This window comes from Eumetopias jubatus, unplaced genomic scaffold (assembly GCF_037043125.1).
Source record: "Eumetopias jubatus isolate StellerSeaLion01/CBP00866 unplaced genomic scaffold, mEumJub1_p1.0 scaffold_10, whole genome shotgun sequence".
NCBI lineage: Eukaryota > Metazoa > Chordata > Mammalia > Carnivora > Otariidae > Eumetopias > Eumetopias jubatus.
In genome coordinates this window covers 127,729,975-127,748,437 of record NW_028274816.1, presented here as the reverse complement: position 1 = coordinate 127,748,437, position 18,463 = coordinate 127,729,975, and the positions used below count along the sequence as shown (strand labels likewise).

Sequence of the window (18,463 nt, the reverse complement as noted above, 5' to 3'; positions counted from 1 at the left end):
AAAATCCTGTAAAGATATGTAGACTATGTGCCTTATTAAATGGAAATATTTTCAGGATGCCTGGGTGGCTCAGTTGGTTAAGCGGCTGCCTTTGGCTCAGGTCATGATCCCAGGGTCCTGGGATTGAGTCACGCATCAGGCTCCCTGCTCAGCAGGGAGCCCAGTTCTCCCTCTGCCTGACACTCCCCCTGCTTGTGCTTACTCACCTTCTTGCTCTGACAAGTAAATAAAATCTTTTTTAAAAAATTAAATAAATAGGGATGCCTGGGTGGTTCAGTCGGTTAAGCATCTGCCTTCAGCTCAGGTAATGATCCCAGGGTCCTGGGATCGAGTCCCACATCAGGCTCCTTGCTCAGTGGAGAGCCTGTTTCTCCCTCTGCCTGACACTCTCCCTGCTTTCTGACAAATAAATAAATAAAATCTTTAAAAATATATTAAATAACCGGAAATATTTCCCATTTTTAGTTGAATTTTTTATCAGAATAATATATACATAGTGCAAAAAGTCAAATAGTACTTCAAAGCTTATAAAGAAAAACAGCAACCCTTTGTTTCATTCTTCCCCATTCCTATTCCCCAGTGGATGCTGCTTTAACTGTTCTTTCTGTTATTTTATTTCATATTTCTAAACAGTATGCTAATACTGCTGTTTTTTGAATTTTTAGCTTTAGATGTCAAATTTTGCTCTCTTAACTCCAAATCACGTGTATATACTTTGTTTTTGCCTCCTCTTAACTATATTATAGTTTATAACATACTATAATCAATAGAATATAATACTGGTCACACAAATGTCTATGTAAATACTACTCATATGAACCACAAAGTAGACTTTGAATTACATTTCTCTTCTTGTACACCTCTTGTTTTCCCTGGAGTTAATAATTGCCTCCATTTTAATTTTTTCCATGTATCTCTTACTGCTTCATCCCCAAACTGCTTTACTTAGAACAAGTTAGTTCTGAAGACTTGTTTGTAAAACTATTCAATCATAATCAAAAGTGACCAAAACATTTAAACTTCTAATCTCTATATGCATGCCCATTAAATAAAAGTATGAATTGGGCCTTTAAAGTTTAAAGCCAGGCATATGCTTTTCTTTCTTGCTGATTTATAATCTTTGAGGAATATTTTCCCAAAATAGGTAACTTTTATCAGTGTCGATGACCTTTTGAGGCAGATGACTCTCCCCCACAATTAATAATACCTCACAGTGTCCTGGGAAATCCTAAACAGACTCATTATCCACACTGTTTGTTTTGATTTTCTACTGATTCAACTGGCATATCTTGTTGTACCAGAAAGCAAGGAAGCACTCAAAGACTAATGGCTTTATATAAAAAAAGAACATAAGAGCCAAACTGAAGAGGTTCCCACTGGCCAAATTCAGGACAAATGGAGCATCAAAATATATTGTATTATAATAGTTTCTAACATTGAATTATTTTAAGTGTATAGTGATACTCAAAGACATAAATAAGTAAAAGAAGGAAAGGAGGAAGCATTTATCTTTACAGAAGAATGCCAATTAAAAATTTAGAAATAGAACTAGAAAATCACCCTTTTAGAACCCAGGATAATAACTGATTGTGGCAATGGTCATCAATGGGTGTTCAAAGAAGAAAGACCATTGGAACAGGCTATTCACCTGGTCTAAAAGTACGGCTCATAGATTACTTACATTGGAGAGATCCACAATCACCACTTTAACCAAGCGACCACACTTAGCATCATCAATGGGGACTACTTGACATTATATGTCTCCTGACTTGAAGCAGTAGGAAGTATACAGATTTAACTATGTACTAGTATCCTTGACAAGAATTGTTTAATCTGAACCTAAACCATGAGGAAGCAGTGAGACAAAACCAGAGTGTGGAACATTTCCTGGCCTTGAGTCTTCAAAAAAGTCAGTCATGAAAAACAAAAAAATTACTGGACTGTCTCAAGAGACTGAAGAGAAGTAACAACTAAATGTAGTACATTAAAACTCTGATCCTTGGGGTGCCGGGTGGCTCAGTCGGTTGAGCGATGGACTCTTGATTTCAGCTCAGGTCGTGATCTCAGGGTCCTAGTGTCACAGGATTGCAGGGTTCTTGTGTCACAGAGTCAAAGAATGGATCTTGCGGACACAAAAGGGTGAAGTGAAGTGACAGTTTATTAAGTGAAGGTGAGAGCAGAAAGCAAAGAAGCAGCTCTCTAGAGTGAGAGGGGTCCCGAATGGGTTGCCACTGAGGGTTTTTAGTGTCAGTCTTTTATTGAGAACTGACTGGGAAGCTTGTGGCCTTGAGATTCTTGTGCCCTCTTGGTTTGAGCAAGGACTATTGATAACACCCTTAATGACTTAATTCTTTGAGGTTTGGTTATTTTCTATGATTACACTGTAACCACCAAAGAAAAAACTCCCTAACATCAGAGGCCAGGTGATCTGTTTCTTTATCTCTTGTTCACTCTGGCTTAGGGCTTCTGCCTGCCAGGAATATGCCAGGGCCCCCTACCTCTCCCTGCCTATACCTTAACCCTTTCCTTATTCACTAGGATCGAGCCCCACATCGGGCTCTGTGCTCAGCAGAGTCTGCTTGTCCCTCTCCCTCTGCTCTTCCCCCCACTTGCTCTATCTCTAAAATAAATAAATAAAATACTAAACAAAACAAAACTTTGATCCTGGATCAGGTTGGGGCAATTAGAAGAACATAAAAGTTATTTTAGGAATAATTGGGATATTTTAATTTAAATATTTGAATTAGTGTTAATTTTTTCCTGTCTGATAATGACAGTGTGTGATATGAAGATATAAAACATTCTTATTCTTAGCAGAGGCCTACTGAAATGCTTAAAGGTGAACTTTCATGATGATTGTACTTACCTTCAAATGGTTCAGGAAAAAACATGGATGTATGGGAGTTAATAAGCTATTGTTTCTCAGTACAATCTTCTGTACTCTGCGCTGAGGCTGGAACTTGATGCTTTGCCGATTGACTCCCTGAGAGGCTTTCCCTCTGTAGAGGTCTAGAGAGAAAAGGCAAGACTGGAAGTAGAAACTTGGTTCTTTCTGTCTTCTCCCTAATTAGAATCCACGTGAAAAGAATGAAGTTGGACCCTCACCTTATACCATATGCAAAAGCTAACTCAGAATAGCCCAAGGACTTAAACTAAAGAGCTAAAAAAGAAAGAAAAAAAAAGACTTACATCGGCTGGCAATATTTTCTTGGATGTAACACCAAAGACACTGGCAACAAAAGAAGAAATAGACAAATTGGACTTTGTGAAAATTAAAACACTTTGTACATAACAAGATAATATCAACAGAGTAAAAAGGCAACACACAGAGAGGCACCTGACTGTAGAGCATGCGACTCTTGATGTCAGGGTCGTAAGTTCAAGCTCCACATTAGGCAGAGAGATTACTAAAAAAAATAAATAAACAAAAATAAAAAAGATTTTTAGAAAAGACAACCCACAGAATGGGAGAAAATATTGGCAAATCACATATCTGATAAGGGATTAATATTTAGAATATATAGAAAACCCTTAGACTCAACAGCAAGAGTACAAACAACCTGATTAAAAATGGGTAAAAGGGGCACCTGGGTGGCTCAGTCACTTAAGCGTCTGCCTCCAGCTCAGGTTATGATCCAGGAGTCCTGGGATCAAGCCTCACGTTGGGCACCTTGTTCAGCGGGGAGTCTGCTTCTCCCTCTCCTTCTGACCCCCCCCCATTACTTGTGCTCTCACTCTCTCTCTCTCTCTCAAGTGAATAAATAAAAAAAAAAAAAAACCTTTAAAAAATGGGCAAAGGACTTGAATAGACATTTCTCCAAAGAGGATATATAAATGGCCGACAAGCACATGAAAAGGTGCTCTTGAAATCACCAATCACTAGGGAAATGCAAATCAAAACTACAGTGAGATAGCACCTCACATTCATTAGGTTGGCTACTAGGGAAAACAAACAAACAGAAAATAGCACGTGTCGGTGAGGATGTGGAGAAATGGAGCCTTTGTGCATTGCTGGTGGGAATGTAAAGTGGTATAGCCACTATGGAGAACAGTATAATTCCTCAAAAAATTAGAACTAGAGGGGCACCTAGGTGGCTCAGTTGGTTAATTGTCTGTCTTCAGTTTGGGTCATAATCCCAGGGTTCTGGGATAGAGCCCCACGTTGGGCTCCCTGCTCGGTGGGGAGTCTGCTGCTCCCTCTGCCTCTCCCCCAGCTGGTGCTCTCTCTCTCTCAAATAAGTAAATAAAATCTTAAAAAAAGAAATTAAAACTAGAATTAACTATATGATCCAGCCACACCACTTTTGCATTTATACCTCAAAATATTGAAAACAGGGGCGCCTGGGTGGCTCAGTCATTAAGCGTCTGCCTTCGGCTCAGGTCATGATCCCAGGGTCCTGGGATGGAGCCCTACGTCGGGCTCTCTGCTCAGCGGGAAGCCTGCTTCTCCCTCTCCCACTCCCCCTGCTTGTGTTCCCTCTCTCGCTGTGTCTCTCTCTGTCAAATAAATAAATAAGATCTTTAAAAAAAAAATTGAAAACAGAACTTGAACAGATATTTGCACACCAGTGTTCATGGCAGTATTTTTCACAATAGCCGAAAATGGAAACAACCCAAATGTCCGTCCACAGATGAATGGATCAACAAAATTTGGTATATACATACAATAGAATATTATGTGTCCATAAAAGGAGATGAAATTCTGGTACATGCTACAACATGGATGAATCTTGGGAATAGTATGCTAAGTGAAATAAGCCAGGCATAAAAGGATAAATATTATATGATTCCACTTACCTGAAGTACCTAGAATAGACAAATTCATAGAGACAGAACATAGAATAGAGGTTACCAGGGGCTAAGGAGAAGGGAGGAGGAGCAGTGGGGAGTTATCTTTTAATGAGTACAGAATTTCAGTTTGGGATGGTGACAATGTTCTGGAAATGGATGGTGGTGATGATTGTACAACATTATAAATGTACTTGATGTTACTGAACTGTACACTTAAAAATGGCTAAAATGTAAATTTTGTAATGTGTATTTTACCACCATAAAAAATTAATTAGAAAAATTGTTTTATCTTCCTCAAATTTTTATCATACTATTCCAGAAGAAAATTTGATATTAAAAAAAGATAGAACATCCATTTGCTTTTCAAAACTTTGAATCAATTACTGAGTTTACTTGGTACCTGAAGAAAAGAATGAATTATGGCAGCTTAGTTCTTAATTGCCCTAAAAAACATTTACACAACATTGAATTTATCATCATTTTAGATTAAGATAAAGAATATCCATTGTTAGGCAAGAAGAATTTTGCTGTTCTTACTCATCACAGTCTTTTTGTTTGAACTAGGATTTTCAGGGTTAATCTAATTCAAAACAAAACAGAAAAAAGAACAGGCTCTATGGTGCACCAGATATGGATGGGGCATACTCCTCCTAATGTTTTAGACTGGAATAAATTTAGAACAGGCAAGCACACTTTTTTAAGATTTTATTTATTTATTTTAAAGAGAGAGCACCAGTGGGGGGAGGAGCAGAGGGGGAGGGACAAGCAGACTCTGTGCTGAATGCGGAGCCCGATGCAGGGCTGGATCCCAGGACCCTGAGATCATGACCTGAGCTGAAATCAAGAGTTGGGATGCTTAACCAGCTGAGCCACCCAGGTGCCCCAAACACATCTTTTAAATTAAATAAAATTTTTTCTAATTTTCCTTTTTGTGTTATTTGAGACTTTTTCTATATTGTATTTAAATATTAATAAAATATTTGATAATAACTCATACAGAATGTTTTGTGAAATTTCAATATATACATACAGAGATATATTGAATCTAGTTTAAAAGATACTTCTTATTATGGGTCTTTGTAAACAAAAATTTGAAATACACTTTTCTAAACATTCTTCAGTTTTGATTTTGATTTCTTTGACCCAAGAGTTGCTTAAGAGAATTTTTAGTTTTCACGGTATGCATATTTTACTTTATTGCTTTACAGTCAAAGAGAGAATCTAGGGTATTCTATACTATTTCTCCTTGTTGGGAGAAAGGTTTAGTCTCCATTGCCTGTGTGTGTGTATATTTGTGTACGTATTAGATCAACTTTATTAATTTTATTAATATAGAGCATTTGTATACTTATTTTTTTAGCTTTTCAGGTTAGAATAATTTCAGAATTACTTGCAGAAATAGTACCAAGAATTGCTGTGTGATGTCCTTTGTTAAATAACAAAAAGTCAACCAAATAAATTTTAAAAATCAAGCTGGCTTTATTAATTGATTCATAAATTGAGCAGTATCCTGGGGCGCCTGGGTGGCTCAATCAGTTAAGCATCTGCCTTCCGCTCGGGTCGTAATCCCAGGGGTCTGGGATCAAGCCCCGTATCGGGCTCCTTGATCAGCGGGGAGCCTGCTTCTCCCTCTCCCTCTACTCCTTCCCTCTGCTCATGCTCTGTCTCTCAAATAAATAAATAAATCTTTAAAAAAGAAAGTTGAGCAGCAGCATCCCTTCTAGCAACTAGAGGGGAGCTCCAAAAGGCTACAGAAAAGGGAAGGTTTTTAAAGGTAGAGAGGGAGTGGGAAAAAAGGAAATTAGGAAAGAATTCATTATTTTAGGCAAGGTCACCTGCCCCCATTCACATTACATGACCCAGACAATCTCATGTGTCCCAGTGTTTTGCAGCTACTCACTCCCATTTCAAGTTCAGTGGTTAGGAGCTTCCCTTGAAATAACAAATTTGTGCTCTTTTTTGTTTGTTTCTTCATGAAGACCTGAGGATGAGATGTTTTTAAAAAGTCTCTCTAGAGGTTACCTGGTGGGAAAGGACCCCAACGCTCCCCCTTTCTACAGAGAAGAAGGAAACAAAAAATTTCAGAAGAAGGATTATATGGGAGCCACAGTGCTGTACTCTAAGGTAAGGCACCCCCCAGCTCAGCAGGAGGGGTGTTATGCTATGTTAACAATTTAGCAAGCATATTTCTTCACAAGATAGAAGCTTCTTGCTGAATTGTGTAGCCAGTGGTTACTTTGTTTATCATTTGTGAATTGAATTTGATAAAGAAAACTGGCAGAATTCTGCTGTTGGTTATATGCCGAAACGACAGGTAGTTTGTATTATATGTCCTGGATTCCACCCAGAAACTTCTCAAATTCCCTCAGATGCCTTGTAGCACTATAGGCTTATTGGACCCCTGGCTCTGCCTTGCCCGTGTCTGTCAGCTGTCACTGAATTGCATGCCATTTTTATCTGATGAATGATGAGGCTGTTGGTTTGATAGTCCCAATTTAGAGAGCACCTCGATTTTTGGTTAGCCACAGTGTTAGTTTACAACCAGTATGACTTAGATTAAGTCTGAAAGGAAAATAAGCTCAGTTGCCACAGCCTATTTGAACTCCATTTTGAAGGTTGTCAACAGATACAGAAATACCCAGGAGATATTGTGGGTTTGGTTCCAGACTACCGCAGTAAAGCATGTCAAGTAAATTTTTTGGTTTCCCAGTGTGTATAAGAGTTGTTTACACCATAGCATTGTCTGTTAAGTGTGCAAATAGCATGATGTCTAAAAACACTGTATACCTTAATTTAAAAATACTTTATTGCTAAAAACAATACCACCATCTGAGCTTTCAGCAAGTCATCATCACTAATCCCAGCTCACTATAACAAATATAATGATGAACAGTTTGAAATATTGCAGGAATTAACGAAATGTGACACAGAGACGCAGTATGAGCAAATGCTATTACATGGTGCTGATAGACTTGCTTGATGCAGGATTGCCACAAACCTTTAATTTGTAAAAGAAAGAAAAGAAAATACCGTGTCCGCAAAGCACATTAAAATGAGATGTGCCCGTATTTAAAATTAAGCATCCCTCAACTAGCTTTTGAGTGACTAGAGAAAGAGTGACTTTTACCAATCTGCTGCCCTTATGGTCCTGCTTCCATGGTAGAAACTGAAATAAGACCCCTGAGAGACTTCCTTCCATAACATTTAAGAGATAAATATGGGCCTAAAGCAAGAATGAACCAATCCCCTGCAACAGGTCTGTGAAGATTATTAAAAGAATGAATGTGATTTTGAATGTGTACCCCTACTCTGAATCTTCAACAAGGCTAAACTTGATGTTTGGAATTCGTTTTCCAACAACTATCAGACTTGGAACAACAGCCTCTCTAACTGATAAAGGCCCTGCTTTGTAATGTTATAAAATATTTAGTGGAGTACTGTAAGCATTAGTGAGTGCTGGAAAATTAAGATTCATTAGATGCAATGATACACTAATAAATGGCTTAATAGTTCTTTTTCAGAGCTAATCTCTTCAACTTTACGCATGTACATCAGAAATGTAATCCCATGGGAAGTTGTTAAAGGAAAACAAGTAAAAGTGAAATCAGACAAAAAATTAAGGTTTGCTCTGAATGTGGAGGGAGATGAGCCTTCCTATTTCACGAAGCTAGTATTTTGGTGATTATGGTACTTTGCAGTTTTCTACAAAGCTGCTATTTTCTTTCTTTTTTAAAATAATACTTGTTTTTATCTGATTATAAAAGTACTATATTTTGTGATTCACTTGGAAAATAGAGAGAAGCATAAGGAGTAAAAAAATCCCATAATCAGTGATAGGCACTGTTAACATTTTTGCTTATATCCATCCAGACACTTTTTCCTCTGAAAGTATGTTTTTCTTTTACAAAATTGGGATAATGCTGCACTTACTGTTTTGTAATCTGCTTTTCTCCCTCAACAATTTATTATGACCATTTTCTCGTGTTATTAAATTTTCCACTAGCACATGATTTTTTACGGCTAGCTTAGTGTTCCATTACAGAGAACTATACTTGATTTAACATCTAATGTTGGCAGACTGCTTGGTATTGTAGAGCTACAAAGGAGCGTCTTTCTATGTAAATATTTTTACACATCTGATTGTTTTCTTAGGATAAATTCCTAGAAGAGCAATTGCTGGGTCAGTTGGATGTATTTTGTTAAGGCCTTTGGTACTTGAGGCTGAATTGTTCTCTAGGAAAGAACTAGTTAACAACCCTTTTAGTAAAGTATGGGAATGTTTGGGGCGCCTGGGTGGCTCAGATGGTTAAGCGTCTGCCTTCGGCTCAGGTCATCATCCCAGGGTCCTGGGATCGCCCCACATCGGGCTCCCCGCTTGGCGAGGAACCTGCTTCTCCCTCTCCCTCTACTGTTCCCCCTGCTTGTGTTCTCTCGCTCTCTGTCAAATAAATAAATAAAATCTTAAAAAAAAAAAGTATGGGAATATTCGTTTCTCTATATCCTTAACAATACTAGTTATTAGGATTTTATTATTATTTTATCTATTTATTTATTTTTAAAGATTTTATTTATTTGAGAGAGAGCAGGAGAGAGCACAATTGGGGGGAGAGGCAGAGGGCAAGGGAGAATCAGACTTCCTGCTGAGCAGGGAGCCCGATGTGGGGCTCGATCCTAGGACCCTGGGATCATGACCTGAGCCGAAGGCAGACGTTTAACCATCTGAGCCACCCAGGTGCTCCTCTATTGATGTTTGAATAGGAAATGTGTTTACTAGTTCGAATTCAAAAGGTACAAGAGTATATATACAATATAGCCTATTTCTTCTGCCCCCTAGCCACCTCTTTACCCAATACCAGAAGCTAGCACTGTTAAATGTATCTTTCCAGGGCGCCTGGGTGGTTCAGTCAGTTAAGCTTCTGACTCTTGATTTCAGCTCAGCTCATGATCTCAGGGTCCTGATTTCAGGGTCTTAGGATCAAGCCCCACCTCAGGCTCCTCACTCAGCGCTCAGCAAGAAGTCCACCGCAGTCTCTCCCTCCGCACCTCCTTCTGTACATCCCCCTGCTCATATGCTCTCTAAAGTAAATAAATAAATCTTTTTTTAAATGTATCTTTCCAGAGGTACTTTGGCATATATAAATGAATACAAATACTCTCATTCCTGCACACACAACACTTTTTATGTAAATAACATTCTATATACACTGTTCAGCCCCATGCTTTTTTCACTTACTAGTATCTTGAAGATCATTCTACATCAGTACATTAAGAGCTTCCTTATTCTTTTCTTATAGCTACATGATACTCTGTAATATGGATGTATAGTTTATTTAACCACTGTCTTATAAATCTATATGTAGTTGATCTAAGTTGTTTCCTATCTTTTGCTATTCCAAACAACCCTGTGTTGAGAAACTTTGCATGTTATTTTGCACATATCTTTAAGGTAAAGGCTTCTATCTGTAGGATAAATTCTAGAAGAAGAATTGCTGGTGTAATGGAGATATAAATGATATGGGTGTTTATGAAATACACATACATATTGCTAACTTGCCCTTCATAATCATGAAACCAACTTATACTCCCACTAGCAACATATAAGGATGCCCATTTTCCCACTCCTTTGACAACTCAGTGTGCTATCAATTTTATTTATCTTTGCCAGTCTGATAAATAAAAAAATAGTATCTTGGAGTTTTTTTTCAATTTATCAGATGAAAACTTTTTATCATGGTAAAATATACACTACATAAAATATTCCATTTTAACCATATTTAAGTATCTAGTGCAGTGGCATTAAGTACATTCACAGTGTTGTGCAACTGTCATCACTATACATTTCCAGAACATTCTCATCAACCCAAACTAACTGTGCCCATTAAACAAACACTAACTCTCCATACCTCCCTCCCCCCTCACCTCAGTCGACCTCTGTTCTACTTTCTGTCTCTGTGATACTGCCAATTCCAGGTACCTCATGCAAGTGAAATCATACAATATTTGTCCTTTTGTTTCTGGTTTATTTCCCTCGGCATAATGTTTTCAAGATCCAGTAGAGTTTTAATTTGCATTTTGCAGATTACGAATGAAGTTGAGCTTTTTTCATATGTTTTTGAGCCATTTATATTTCCCATTAGAACTGTCTGTTCCTATCATTTGCATATTTTCCTATTGAATTATTGGTCATCATCTTATTGATCTGTAGGAACTAATCATAAAGTAAAGAAATGAGCCCTTTGCTTGTGATATAGAGTTGCAGATATTTTTTCCAGTTCAATGTTTGCCTTTTGATATTGCTTTTATTGGTTTTTGCTGTAAAGAAATGTTTTATATAGTCAAATTTATTAACCTCTTATGACTTTTGGGTTTTGTATCATAGTTAGAAAGGGATTCCTCACTCCAACATTACTTTAGATTATTCCTATAGTTTCTTCTAGTGCTCTGAGAGTTTCATTTTTTACATTAAGATTTTGATCCATTTGGAATTTATCCTAATGAAAGGTTTATCATAGAGAACCAACTTTATTTGTCTTCAATGGCTACCTACTTGTCAGTACTTTTATTGAATAATCCCTATCTTTTCTCCAGTGATTTAAGATGCTGCCTTTATGATAATTATTAATCCTTGCCAATTTCATGGTAGAAAAAAGGAAACTTTGTGTGCTTTCGTTTTCGTATATTTTGTGATCCACAAATGAATTAACTATTTGTTTTCTAAGAAATAAGTATTGTTAGTGTTTCTTCTGTGAATTTCTATTTGTGCCACTCACCCTTTGTTATGTTGGGATTGTGCTTGCAATATTTTCCTCTGTTTTCATTTACCTTCAGTATTGTTTGTGGCTGAAGCTGTGTCTGATGCTGCTGTCTTAAAAGTGCTTTAAATATTTATTTCCTCACTTGATCTTCACAGCTTTGCTCTAAGGTAGTTAAAAATGAAGCTGAAGCACAAAGAGATCCACTAACTTTACCAATTTCATACCACCTTTCATAGTATAGCCCTTATTATCTGAAAAAAAAAAGTTTATTTTTTTTAAAGATTATATTTATTTGTTTGTCAGGGAGAGAGAGCATGCATGCGCACAAGCAGGGGAGTGGTAGGCAGAGGGAGAAGCAGGCTCCCAGCCGAGCAGGATGCGGGGCTCGATCCCAGGACCCTGGGATCATGACCTGAGCTTAAGGCCAACGCTTAACCAACTGAGCCACCCAGGCGTCCCCCCACCCCCAAAAAACTTTAAAAGTGCTAGTTTTCAGTGCGCCTGTCTGGCTCAGTAGGCAGAGCATGTGACTCTTGATCTTGGGGTCATGAGTTCCAGCCCCATGTTGGGTGTAGAAATTATTTTTAAAAATGCCAGTTTTTGTTTATGCCTTTAACTGGTTCATTGTTTTGCAGGGAATATCGCATGCAAAACCTCACAGTGCAGACATTTCACTGTGTTATGCCAATCGCTCTGCGGCCCTTTTCTACCTGGATGAGTATGAAGTGAGTATCGGGGTGCCTGGTATGATTGGAGAGGATCTGTAGGGGGTTCACTGGAAGACTAGATCTTCAGCTCTGCTCCTACCTTCTAAGGTAGGACTAAAACTGGGCCCTGCTGCAGCTGGTTGAGTTGGAAGAAAATTGGTATCCTCCCAAATAGGTTCTTTCTCCTGATGCATTTTTTTCTTTCTCCTGATTCATTTTACCTATCACAGGTGATCACGTGGGGTAGTATTGGTTGATAGGAGTCACGGCACATGGCACGGGGCCATGGATGATATCCAGTGGGTCAGCAGTTCTCAGTGTCAAGATCAGCTGTGAGATATGTTGCTAATAATACTTCAGGTTCCAAGTGTTTGCAAACTATTTACTTGTTTGTTTGTTTCTTAATAAGTGGAGCATGTTCAAGATTATCCCTGCAGTAATATGGCTCACCCTCAACACGCATTTTGAATGGGCAAGTAAAAGTTTCACTGAAATGCCTGTGTATGCCTGTGAGGGAGTGGGCTTGATCTGAGTGGCTTTCTTCTCATCTCCCGATTGAGGACTAAAGCCAAGCTCTCAAATGTCATTTTGGTACATCCATTTTGGAATTCCACGGAAATTTTTAAAATATGCCCTAGAGTTAAGAACTAGTTGAATAATCACAAGTTCACACTTACTGCCCTTTGAACTGAAAGAGACAAGCACGGGGGGCACCTGGGTGGCTCAGTCAGTTGAGTGTCCGACTCTTGATTTCGGCTCAGGTCATGATCTCAGGATCCTGAGATCAAGCCCCACATCAGGCTCTGCGCTGGGGCGTGGAGCCTGCTTAAGATTCTCTCTGTCTCTCTCTCCCCCTTTGCTCCTCCCCCCCCACTCTCGCCCTCTCTCTAAAAGTAAAATAAAATAAAAGAGGTGAGTAAGAATTTTACTCTAGGCCCTAAGCAAGAAGTCCTAGACAATTGAGGACAACAGTTGGAAGAACTTGTAAAATATTTAACCCTTTATAACCTCCCTATATTGGTTATTTCTTTTTTTTTTTTTAAAAGATTTTATTTATTTATTTGAAAGAGAATGAGAGACAGCATGAGAGGGAAGAGGGTCAGAGGGAGAAGCAGACTCCCTGCTGAGCAGGGAGCCCGATGTGGGACTCGATCCCGGGACTCCAGGATCATGACCTGAGCCAAAGGTAGTCGCTTAACAACTGAGCCACCCAGGCGCCCTATATTGGTTATTTCTATTTCCCTTCTTATAGCAGTGATTATCATACATTGAACACATGCACTCTTTTCAGCACTTTAGGTATATTACCTTATTTCATCCTTAAAACAACCCTGTGAGGTATCCGTGTTTTTCAGATGAGAACACTAAGACACTGAGAAATTAAGTTGCTTGCACAAGGTCATCCAGCTAGTAAGAAGCAATCAGTAGTGGAGTGCAGATCTGTCTGGCTTCTAAGCTTACCCCTTTAATCACTACAGTTCTTCTATCTGTAAGACTTTTTTTTCCCCTCAAAACAAATATTTAATAAGACAATTAAATACAATATCCTTGGCAAGTATTAATTACTCAAAAGATCACACCGTAGAGTATGATTTAAAGAAATAAGCATGTGGTTATAGTTGCTCCATTTTTAATCATCTTTAACTTTCCTGTAGATTTTTGTTAAGATTTTCAGTAGACATTGAAGAGTCAGGACCAAGGGTCATGGGATTTCCTTTCTGTTTTCAGATGTGTCTTAAAGACATCACGAGAGCACAGATGCATGGGTATCCAGAAAGTTTGCAACCCAAGGTGACGTTGCGTAAGGTCGAATGTCTGGTGACCCTAGGGAGACTACAGGAGGCAGGCCAGACCATCAGGGATCTTGAAAGTAACTTTGCTGCCAAACCAAGCCTAGCAGCTGCCCAGTTTCAAATTCTGCAGAGAAACCTCTGTCGTCTGAAAATGAAGGTACAAGAAAGGGAGAATCTCACAGCATCCTTCCCAGCAACTCTAACGAAAGCCTTTGAGGATATGGACCTAAGGGAAGAGAATGAACAGATTCCCGGTGCATCATCATCGGTCAGCCTATGCATGGACCCTTTAAAAGGCCGCTATCTGATTGCCACAAAAGATATTCTCCCGGGAGAGCTCTTGGTGAAGGAGGATGCTTTTGTGAGTGTCCTTAACCTGGGAGAAAGGCCACCACTACATCATGGCGTAGAGAGCAAGTGGGATACCCAAGTTACTAATGGGGACCTCTACTGTCACCGATGTTTGAGGCACACTTTGGCCACTGTTCCCTGTGATGGATGTAGCTACGCCAAGTACTGCAGCCATGAGTGTATGCAGCAGGCCTGGGATCTCTACCATAATAGAGAGTGTCCTCTAGGGGGCCTGCTGCTCACCCTGGGTATCTTTTGCCACATCGCCCTGAGGTCGACTCTTTTAGCTAGATTTGAGGATGCCAGCAAAGTCATAAGAAAGCTCTGTGTTGAGATGACTAACAAGGACATGTGTTCACCTGAAAGTGAGAATCTGGCACAAACACCCAGTTCTGACCTGGGAGGGGAGAGTGAGAAAAATGGCAAAACAGTTAAGACCCCAGTTCCAGGATGTGATCTTAATGGCAAATACGAAAATAACTATAATGCTGTCTTCCACCTCATGCCCCATACTGAAAACCATAGCCCAGAGTACAAATTCCTCTGTGCTCTCAGTGTGTCAGCGCTCTGCAGGCAGCTCGAGACAGCCGATTCCTCGAAGCCGGCCACAGCGCCTCCTGCCTGGTGTTCCGAGTTGAGTTCCTGGGGAGTGGCCATGTTGAAGCACATGCTCCAGCTGCAGTGCAATGCTCAGGCAGTAACGACCATTCAGCAACCAGGTGAGAGGGAAGCTTTGTTTGCCTTACGGTATCGTGCTTGAGGTAGCTAATATTTGGGGAGAAAGAACTATGAATGAAAACAGTAGTGGTGGTCTAATGGGAAAGCAGAGCTCGTTATCTTGTGTCACCGTGATTATGCTATTGAGAAGCTGTGTGACCTGAACGATGTCTTTGATCACACTCTGCCTCAGTTTTCTCATCTCAACAATGTTTAATCCCACCTCACTTGACTGAGTTGTGATGGGATTGTTTGTAAATATACTTTAAAATTAAAAACAATGTTACAGAGGGATTTTTATTGTGAAGGAGAACTGAAATAATAAGACTGCAGAAAGAGGAGGGGTCTGCAGGGGCACCTGGGTGGCTCAGTCGTTAAGCATCTGCCTTTAGCTCAGGTCATGGTCCCAGGGTCCTGGGATCGAGCCCCGCGTGGGGCTCTCTGCTCAGCAGGGAGTGTGCTTCTCCCTCTCCCTCTGCTGCTCCCCCTGCTTGTGCTCTCTCGCCCTCTCTCGCTCGGTCTCTCAAATGAATGAATAGAATCTTTTTTTTTTTAATCTTAAAAAAAAAAAGAGGGGTCTGCAGTTAAGGTATCAAAATCTTATTCATGAGACTCAGCTACTCCGTCTCTACTCTTTCCAATTGACAGATTTCCCCCACTCTTCTGTTTTAAATTTCCAAGAGAGCAATCTGGCCAAGCATAGCTTTTCACACAGTACTACCATGAACTGTTGGCCAGCCTGTTTGGGCTGTCCTTTGGTCAGGGGCCAACAATCTAGGGGCCGTCTCTAGACACAGATCAGCCTGGCCCTGCTTGCCTGAACCGGGTCCTATAGATAAGGCTATCTTATTTAAGGTAGATGGAGAGGTGGGATGTGCCCAGCATCATGAGCGACGCTGTACTGACAACAGATACTATTAGAAAAGAAACAGTGTTTCTACTTTTCTGTTGTATGATCTCCATTTTAGCAGATAATGTCTTTCAATTCCATTAGGTCATTATACTTTTCTCAATTTTCTAATTAACTCTATTGAAGGGAAAAGTTAGATATTACCTAAACCTAAGAATTATAGACAGACTGATATAAATGTGGCTTTAGTAAGCTATACATGCTTAGTTAGCTCTTTTGATCGTCTCACATTAGGTAATCTAGACTTTTGTCAATATGTTTTTATCTTTAATTTTAATGCAACTGCCAAGTTATACAATGTGTAGGCGTTTCACTAGAGGTGTTTTGGAGGAAGACTGTCTTCCCCATCCTGAAACACATGGAACACCCAAAAATAGCCCTGGCTTCATCCTGTAATGCTAGGAAATCCCATTGCAAGCAGTCTCCGTTCTCTTCTCTGCTTTTATTTGCTTCTTTGAGCCATTGCTACCTTCTAAAATACATCTGTTGAGTGTTTTTCCAAAATTATGTTTTCTCTTGGGTACATTCACTGGCATTTTAAGAAATATTATTTTCATTTAGTTTCGTTTTTGTGAATATAAAAAAATAGTATATGGGGCTTCCAGATTATAATGGCAGAAAGTTACCGACTCCTGATTTTATTGTGTCTTGCCTTTAAAGTACTTAATATAACATACAAAAAAAGATACAAATGTCAGGAGCTCCAAAAACTATAGAAACTACTGTCCAAGTAAACAATAGCAGGCTGAATCCTTGAGGCAGAATGGCCAAGCCATGGGGACCAAAGGAGTCTTCCATCCACTTTCCTCCAATGGCCTACCCCTAACTGTCAAAGAATCTTAGCCTAAATGTTTTTGCTCCATGTGCATGACATTTCATTATAGTCAGGTTTTTATTTGCATAGCAAGTTTCGGGTAAAATTTTTCACAAGTTGTTCAGAATAATCTTTTGGTTAGTGAATATATGTATAGCCAGGAATACCTGTATTTTCTGTGGCTAATAAGGACTAGAGAAATAGATACATAGCATAATACTGGCTACCTGGAGTGATGGAAAGAGGATTGGGGGCTTTGGCTTTACCTGTCAGGCTCTATATTTTATGCATAATTTATTCTTTATATGATGTTTTAAAAATATATACATAGAGTGGCGCCTAGGTGATTCAGTCAGTTAAGCATCCGACTCTTGATTTTGGCTCAGGTCATGATCTCAGGGTTGTGAGATTGAGTCCCGAGTTGGACTCCGTGCTCAGCACGAGTCTAATTGAAATTCTTTCTCCCTCTTCCCCCCCGCACAGCTAGTGCCACACGTGTGCGCTCACACACTCTTGCTCTCTCTCAAAATAAATAAATAAATGGGGGCGCCTGGGTGGCTCAGTCGTTAAGCGTCTGCCTTCAGCTCAGGTCATGATCCCAGGGTCCTGGGATCGAGCCCCGCATCGGGCTCCCTGCTCCGCGGGAAGCCTGCTTCTCCCTCTCCCACTCCCCCTGCTTGTGTTCCCTCTCTCGCTGTGTCTCTCTCTGTCAAACAAATAAATAAAATCTTTAAAAAAATAATAAATGAAATCTTAAAATAAATAACTAAAAATATATACATGAGGGGAAAAAAGACTAAAAGCAAAAATACCAAAATCTTAACAGTAATCAATTCTAAAGTTGGAGGTATGGGTGATTGCTACCTTCTTATTTGAACTTTTACTACGTTTTTTTTTTTTTAAAGATTTTATTTATTTATTTGGCAGAGAGAGACACAGTGAGAGAGGGAACACAAGCAGGGGGAGTGGGAGAGGGAGAAGCAGGCCTCCCACTGAGTAGGGAGCCCGATATGGGACTTGATCCCAGGACTCTGAGATCATGACCTGAGCCGAAGGCAGACGCTTAACGACTGAGCCACCCAGGCGCCCATTTTACTACGTTTTTCTAAAATTAAAAACACTGATTCATGCAGTAACATTATTGTAGTAAATTTAAAATGGATTGGGGCCACCTGGGTGGCTCAGTTGGTTGAGTGTCCAACTCTTGGCTTCGGCTCAGGTTGTGATCTCGGGGTTGTGAGATCGAGCCTCTCCCTGGGCTCAGAGCTCAAACAGAGGTCTGCTTGAGATTCTCCTCTCCCTCTCCCTCTGCCCTTCCCGCTGCTCTCTCTCTTGCTGATGACGTGCTCTCTCTCTAAAAGTAAATAATTCTTTAAAATGGATTGTATACCTTTCCCATTATTCTAGGGAAGAAAAATTTTTTAAAAACCAGTTCACTGAGGGGCACCTGGGTGGCTCAGTCGGTTAAGTGTCTGCCGTTGGCTCAGGTCGTGATCCCCAGGTCCTGGAACAAGTTCCACGGCAGGCTCCCTGCTCAGCAGGGGGTCTGCCTCTCCCTCGCCTGCTGGTGCGCTCTCTCTCTCTCTATCAGATAAATAAATAATCTTTTTTTTAATAAATATTCC

At 39.8% G+C, this 18,463-nt stretch overlaps 1 protein-coding gene across 2 annotated transcripts in view; it reads left to right on the top strand.

The window, feature by feature from the left end:
* SMYD4 (SET and MYND domain containing 4) overlaps positions 1-18,463 on the top strand; it is a 51,625-nt gene that overhangs the window by 15,071 nt on the left and 18,091 nt on the right. For both annotated transcript variants that reach the window (XM_028109200.2, XM_028109201.2), the window contains exons 3-5: positions 6,771-6,915; positions 12,182-12,271; positions 13,982-15,116. In XM_028109200.2, coding sequence (XP_027965001.1) covers positions 6,771-6,915; positions 12,182-12,271; positions 13,982-15,116 — 1,370 coding nt within the window. The remainder of the gene's footprint in view (positions 1-6,770; positions 6,916-12,181; positions 12,272-13,981; positions 15,117-18,463) is intronic.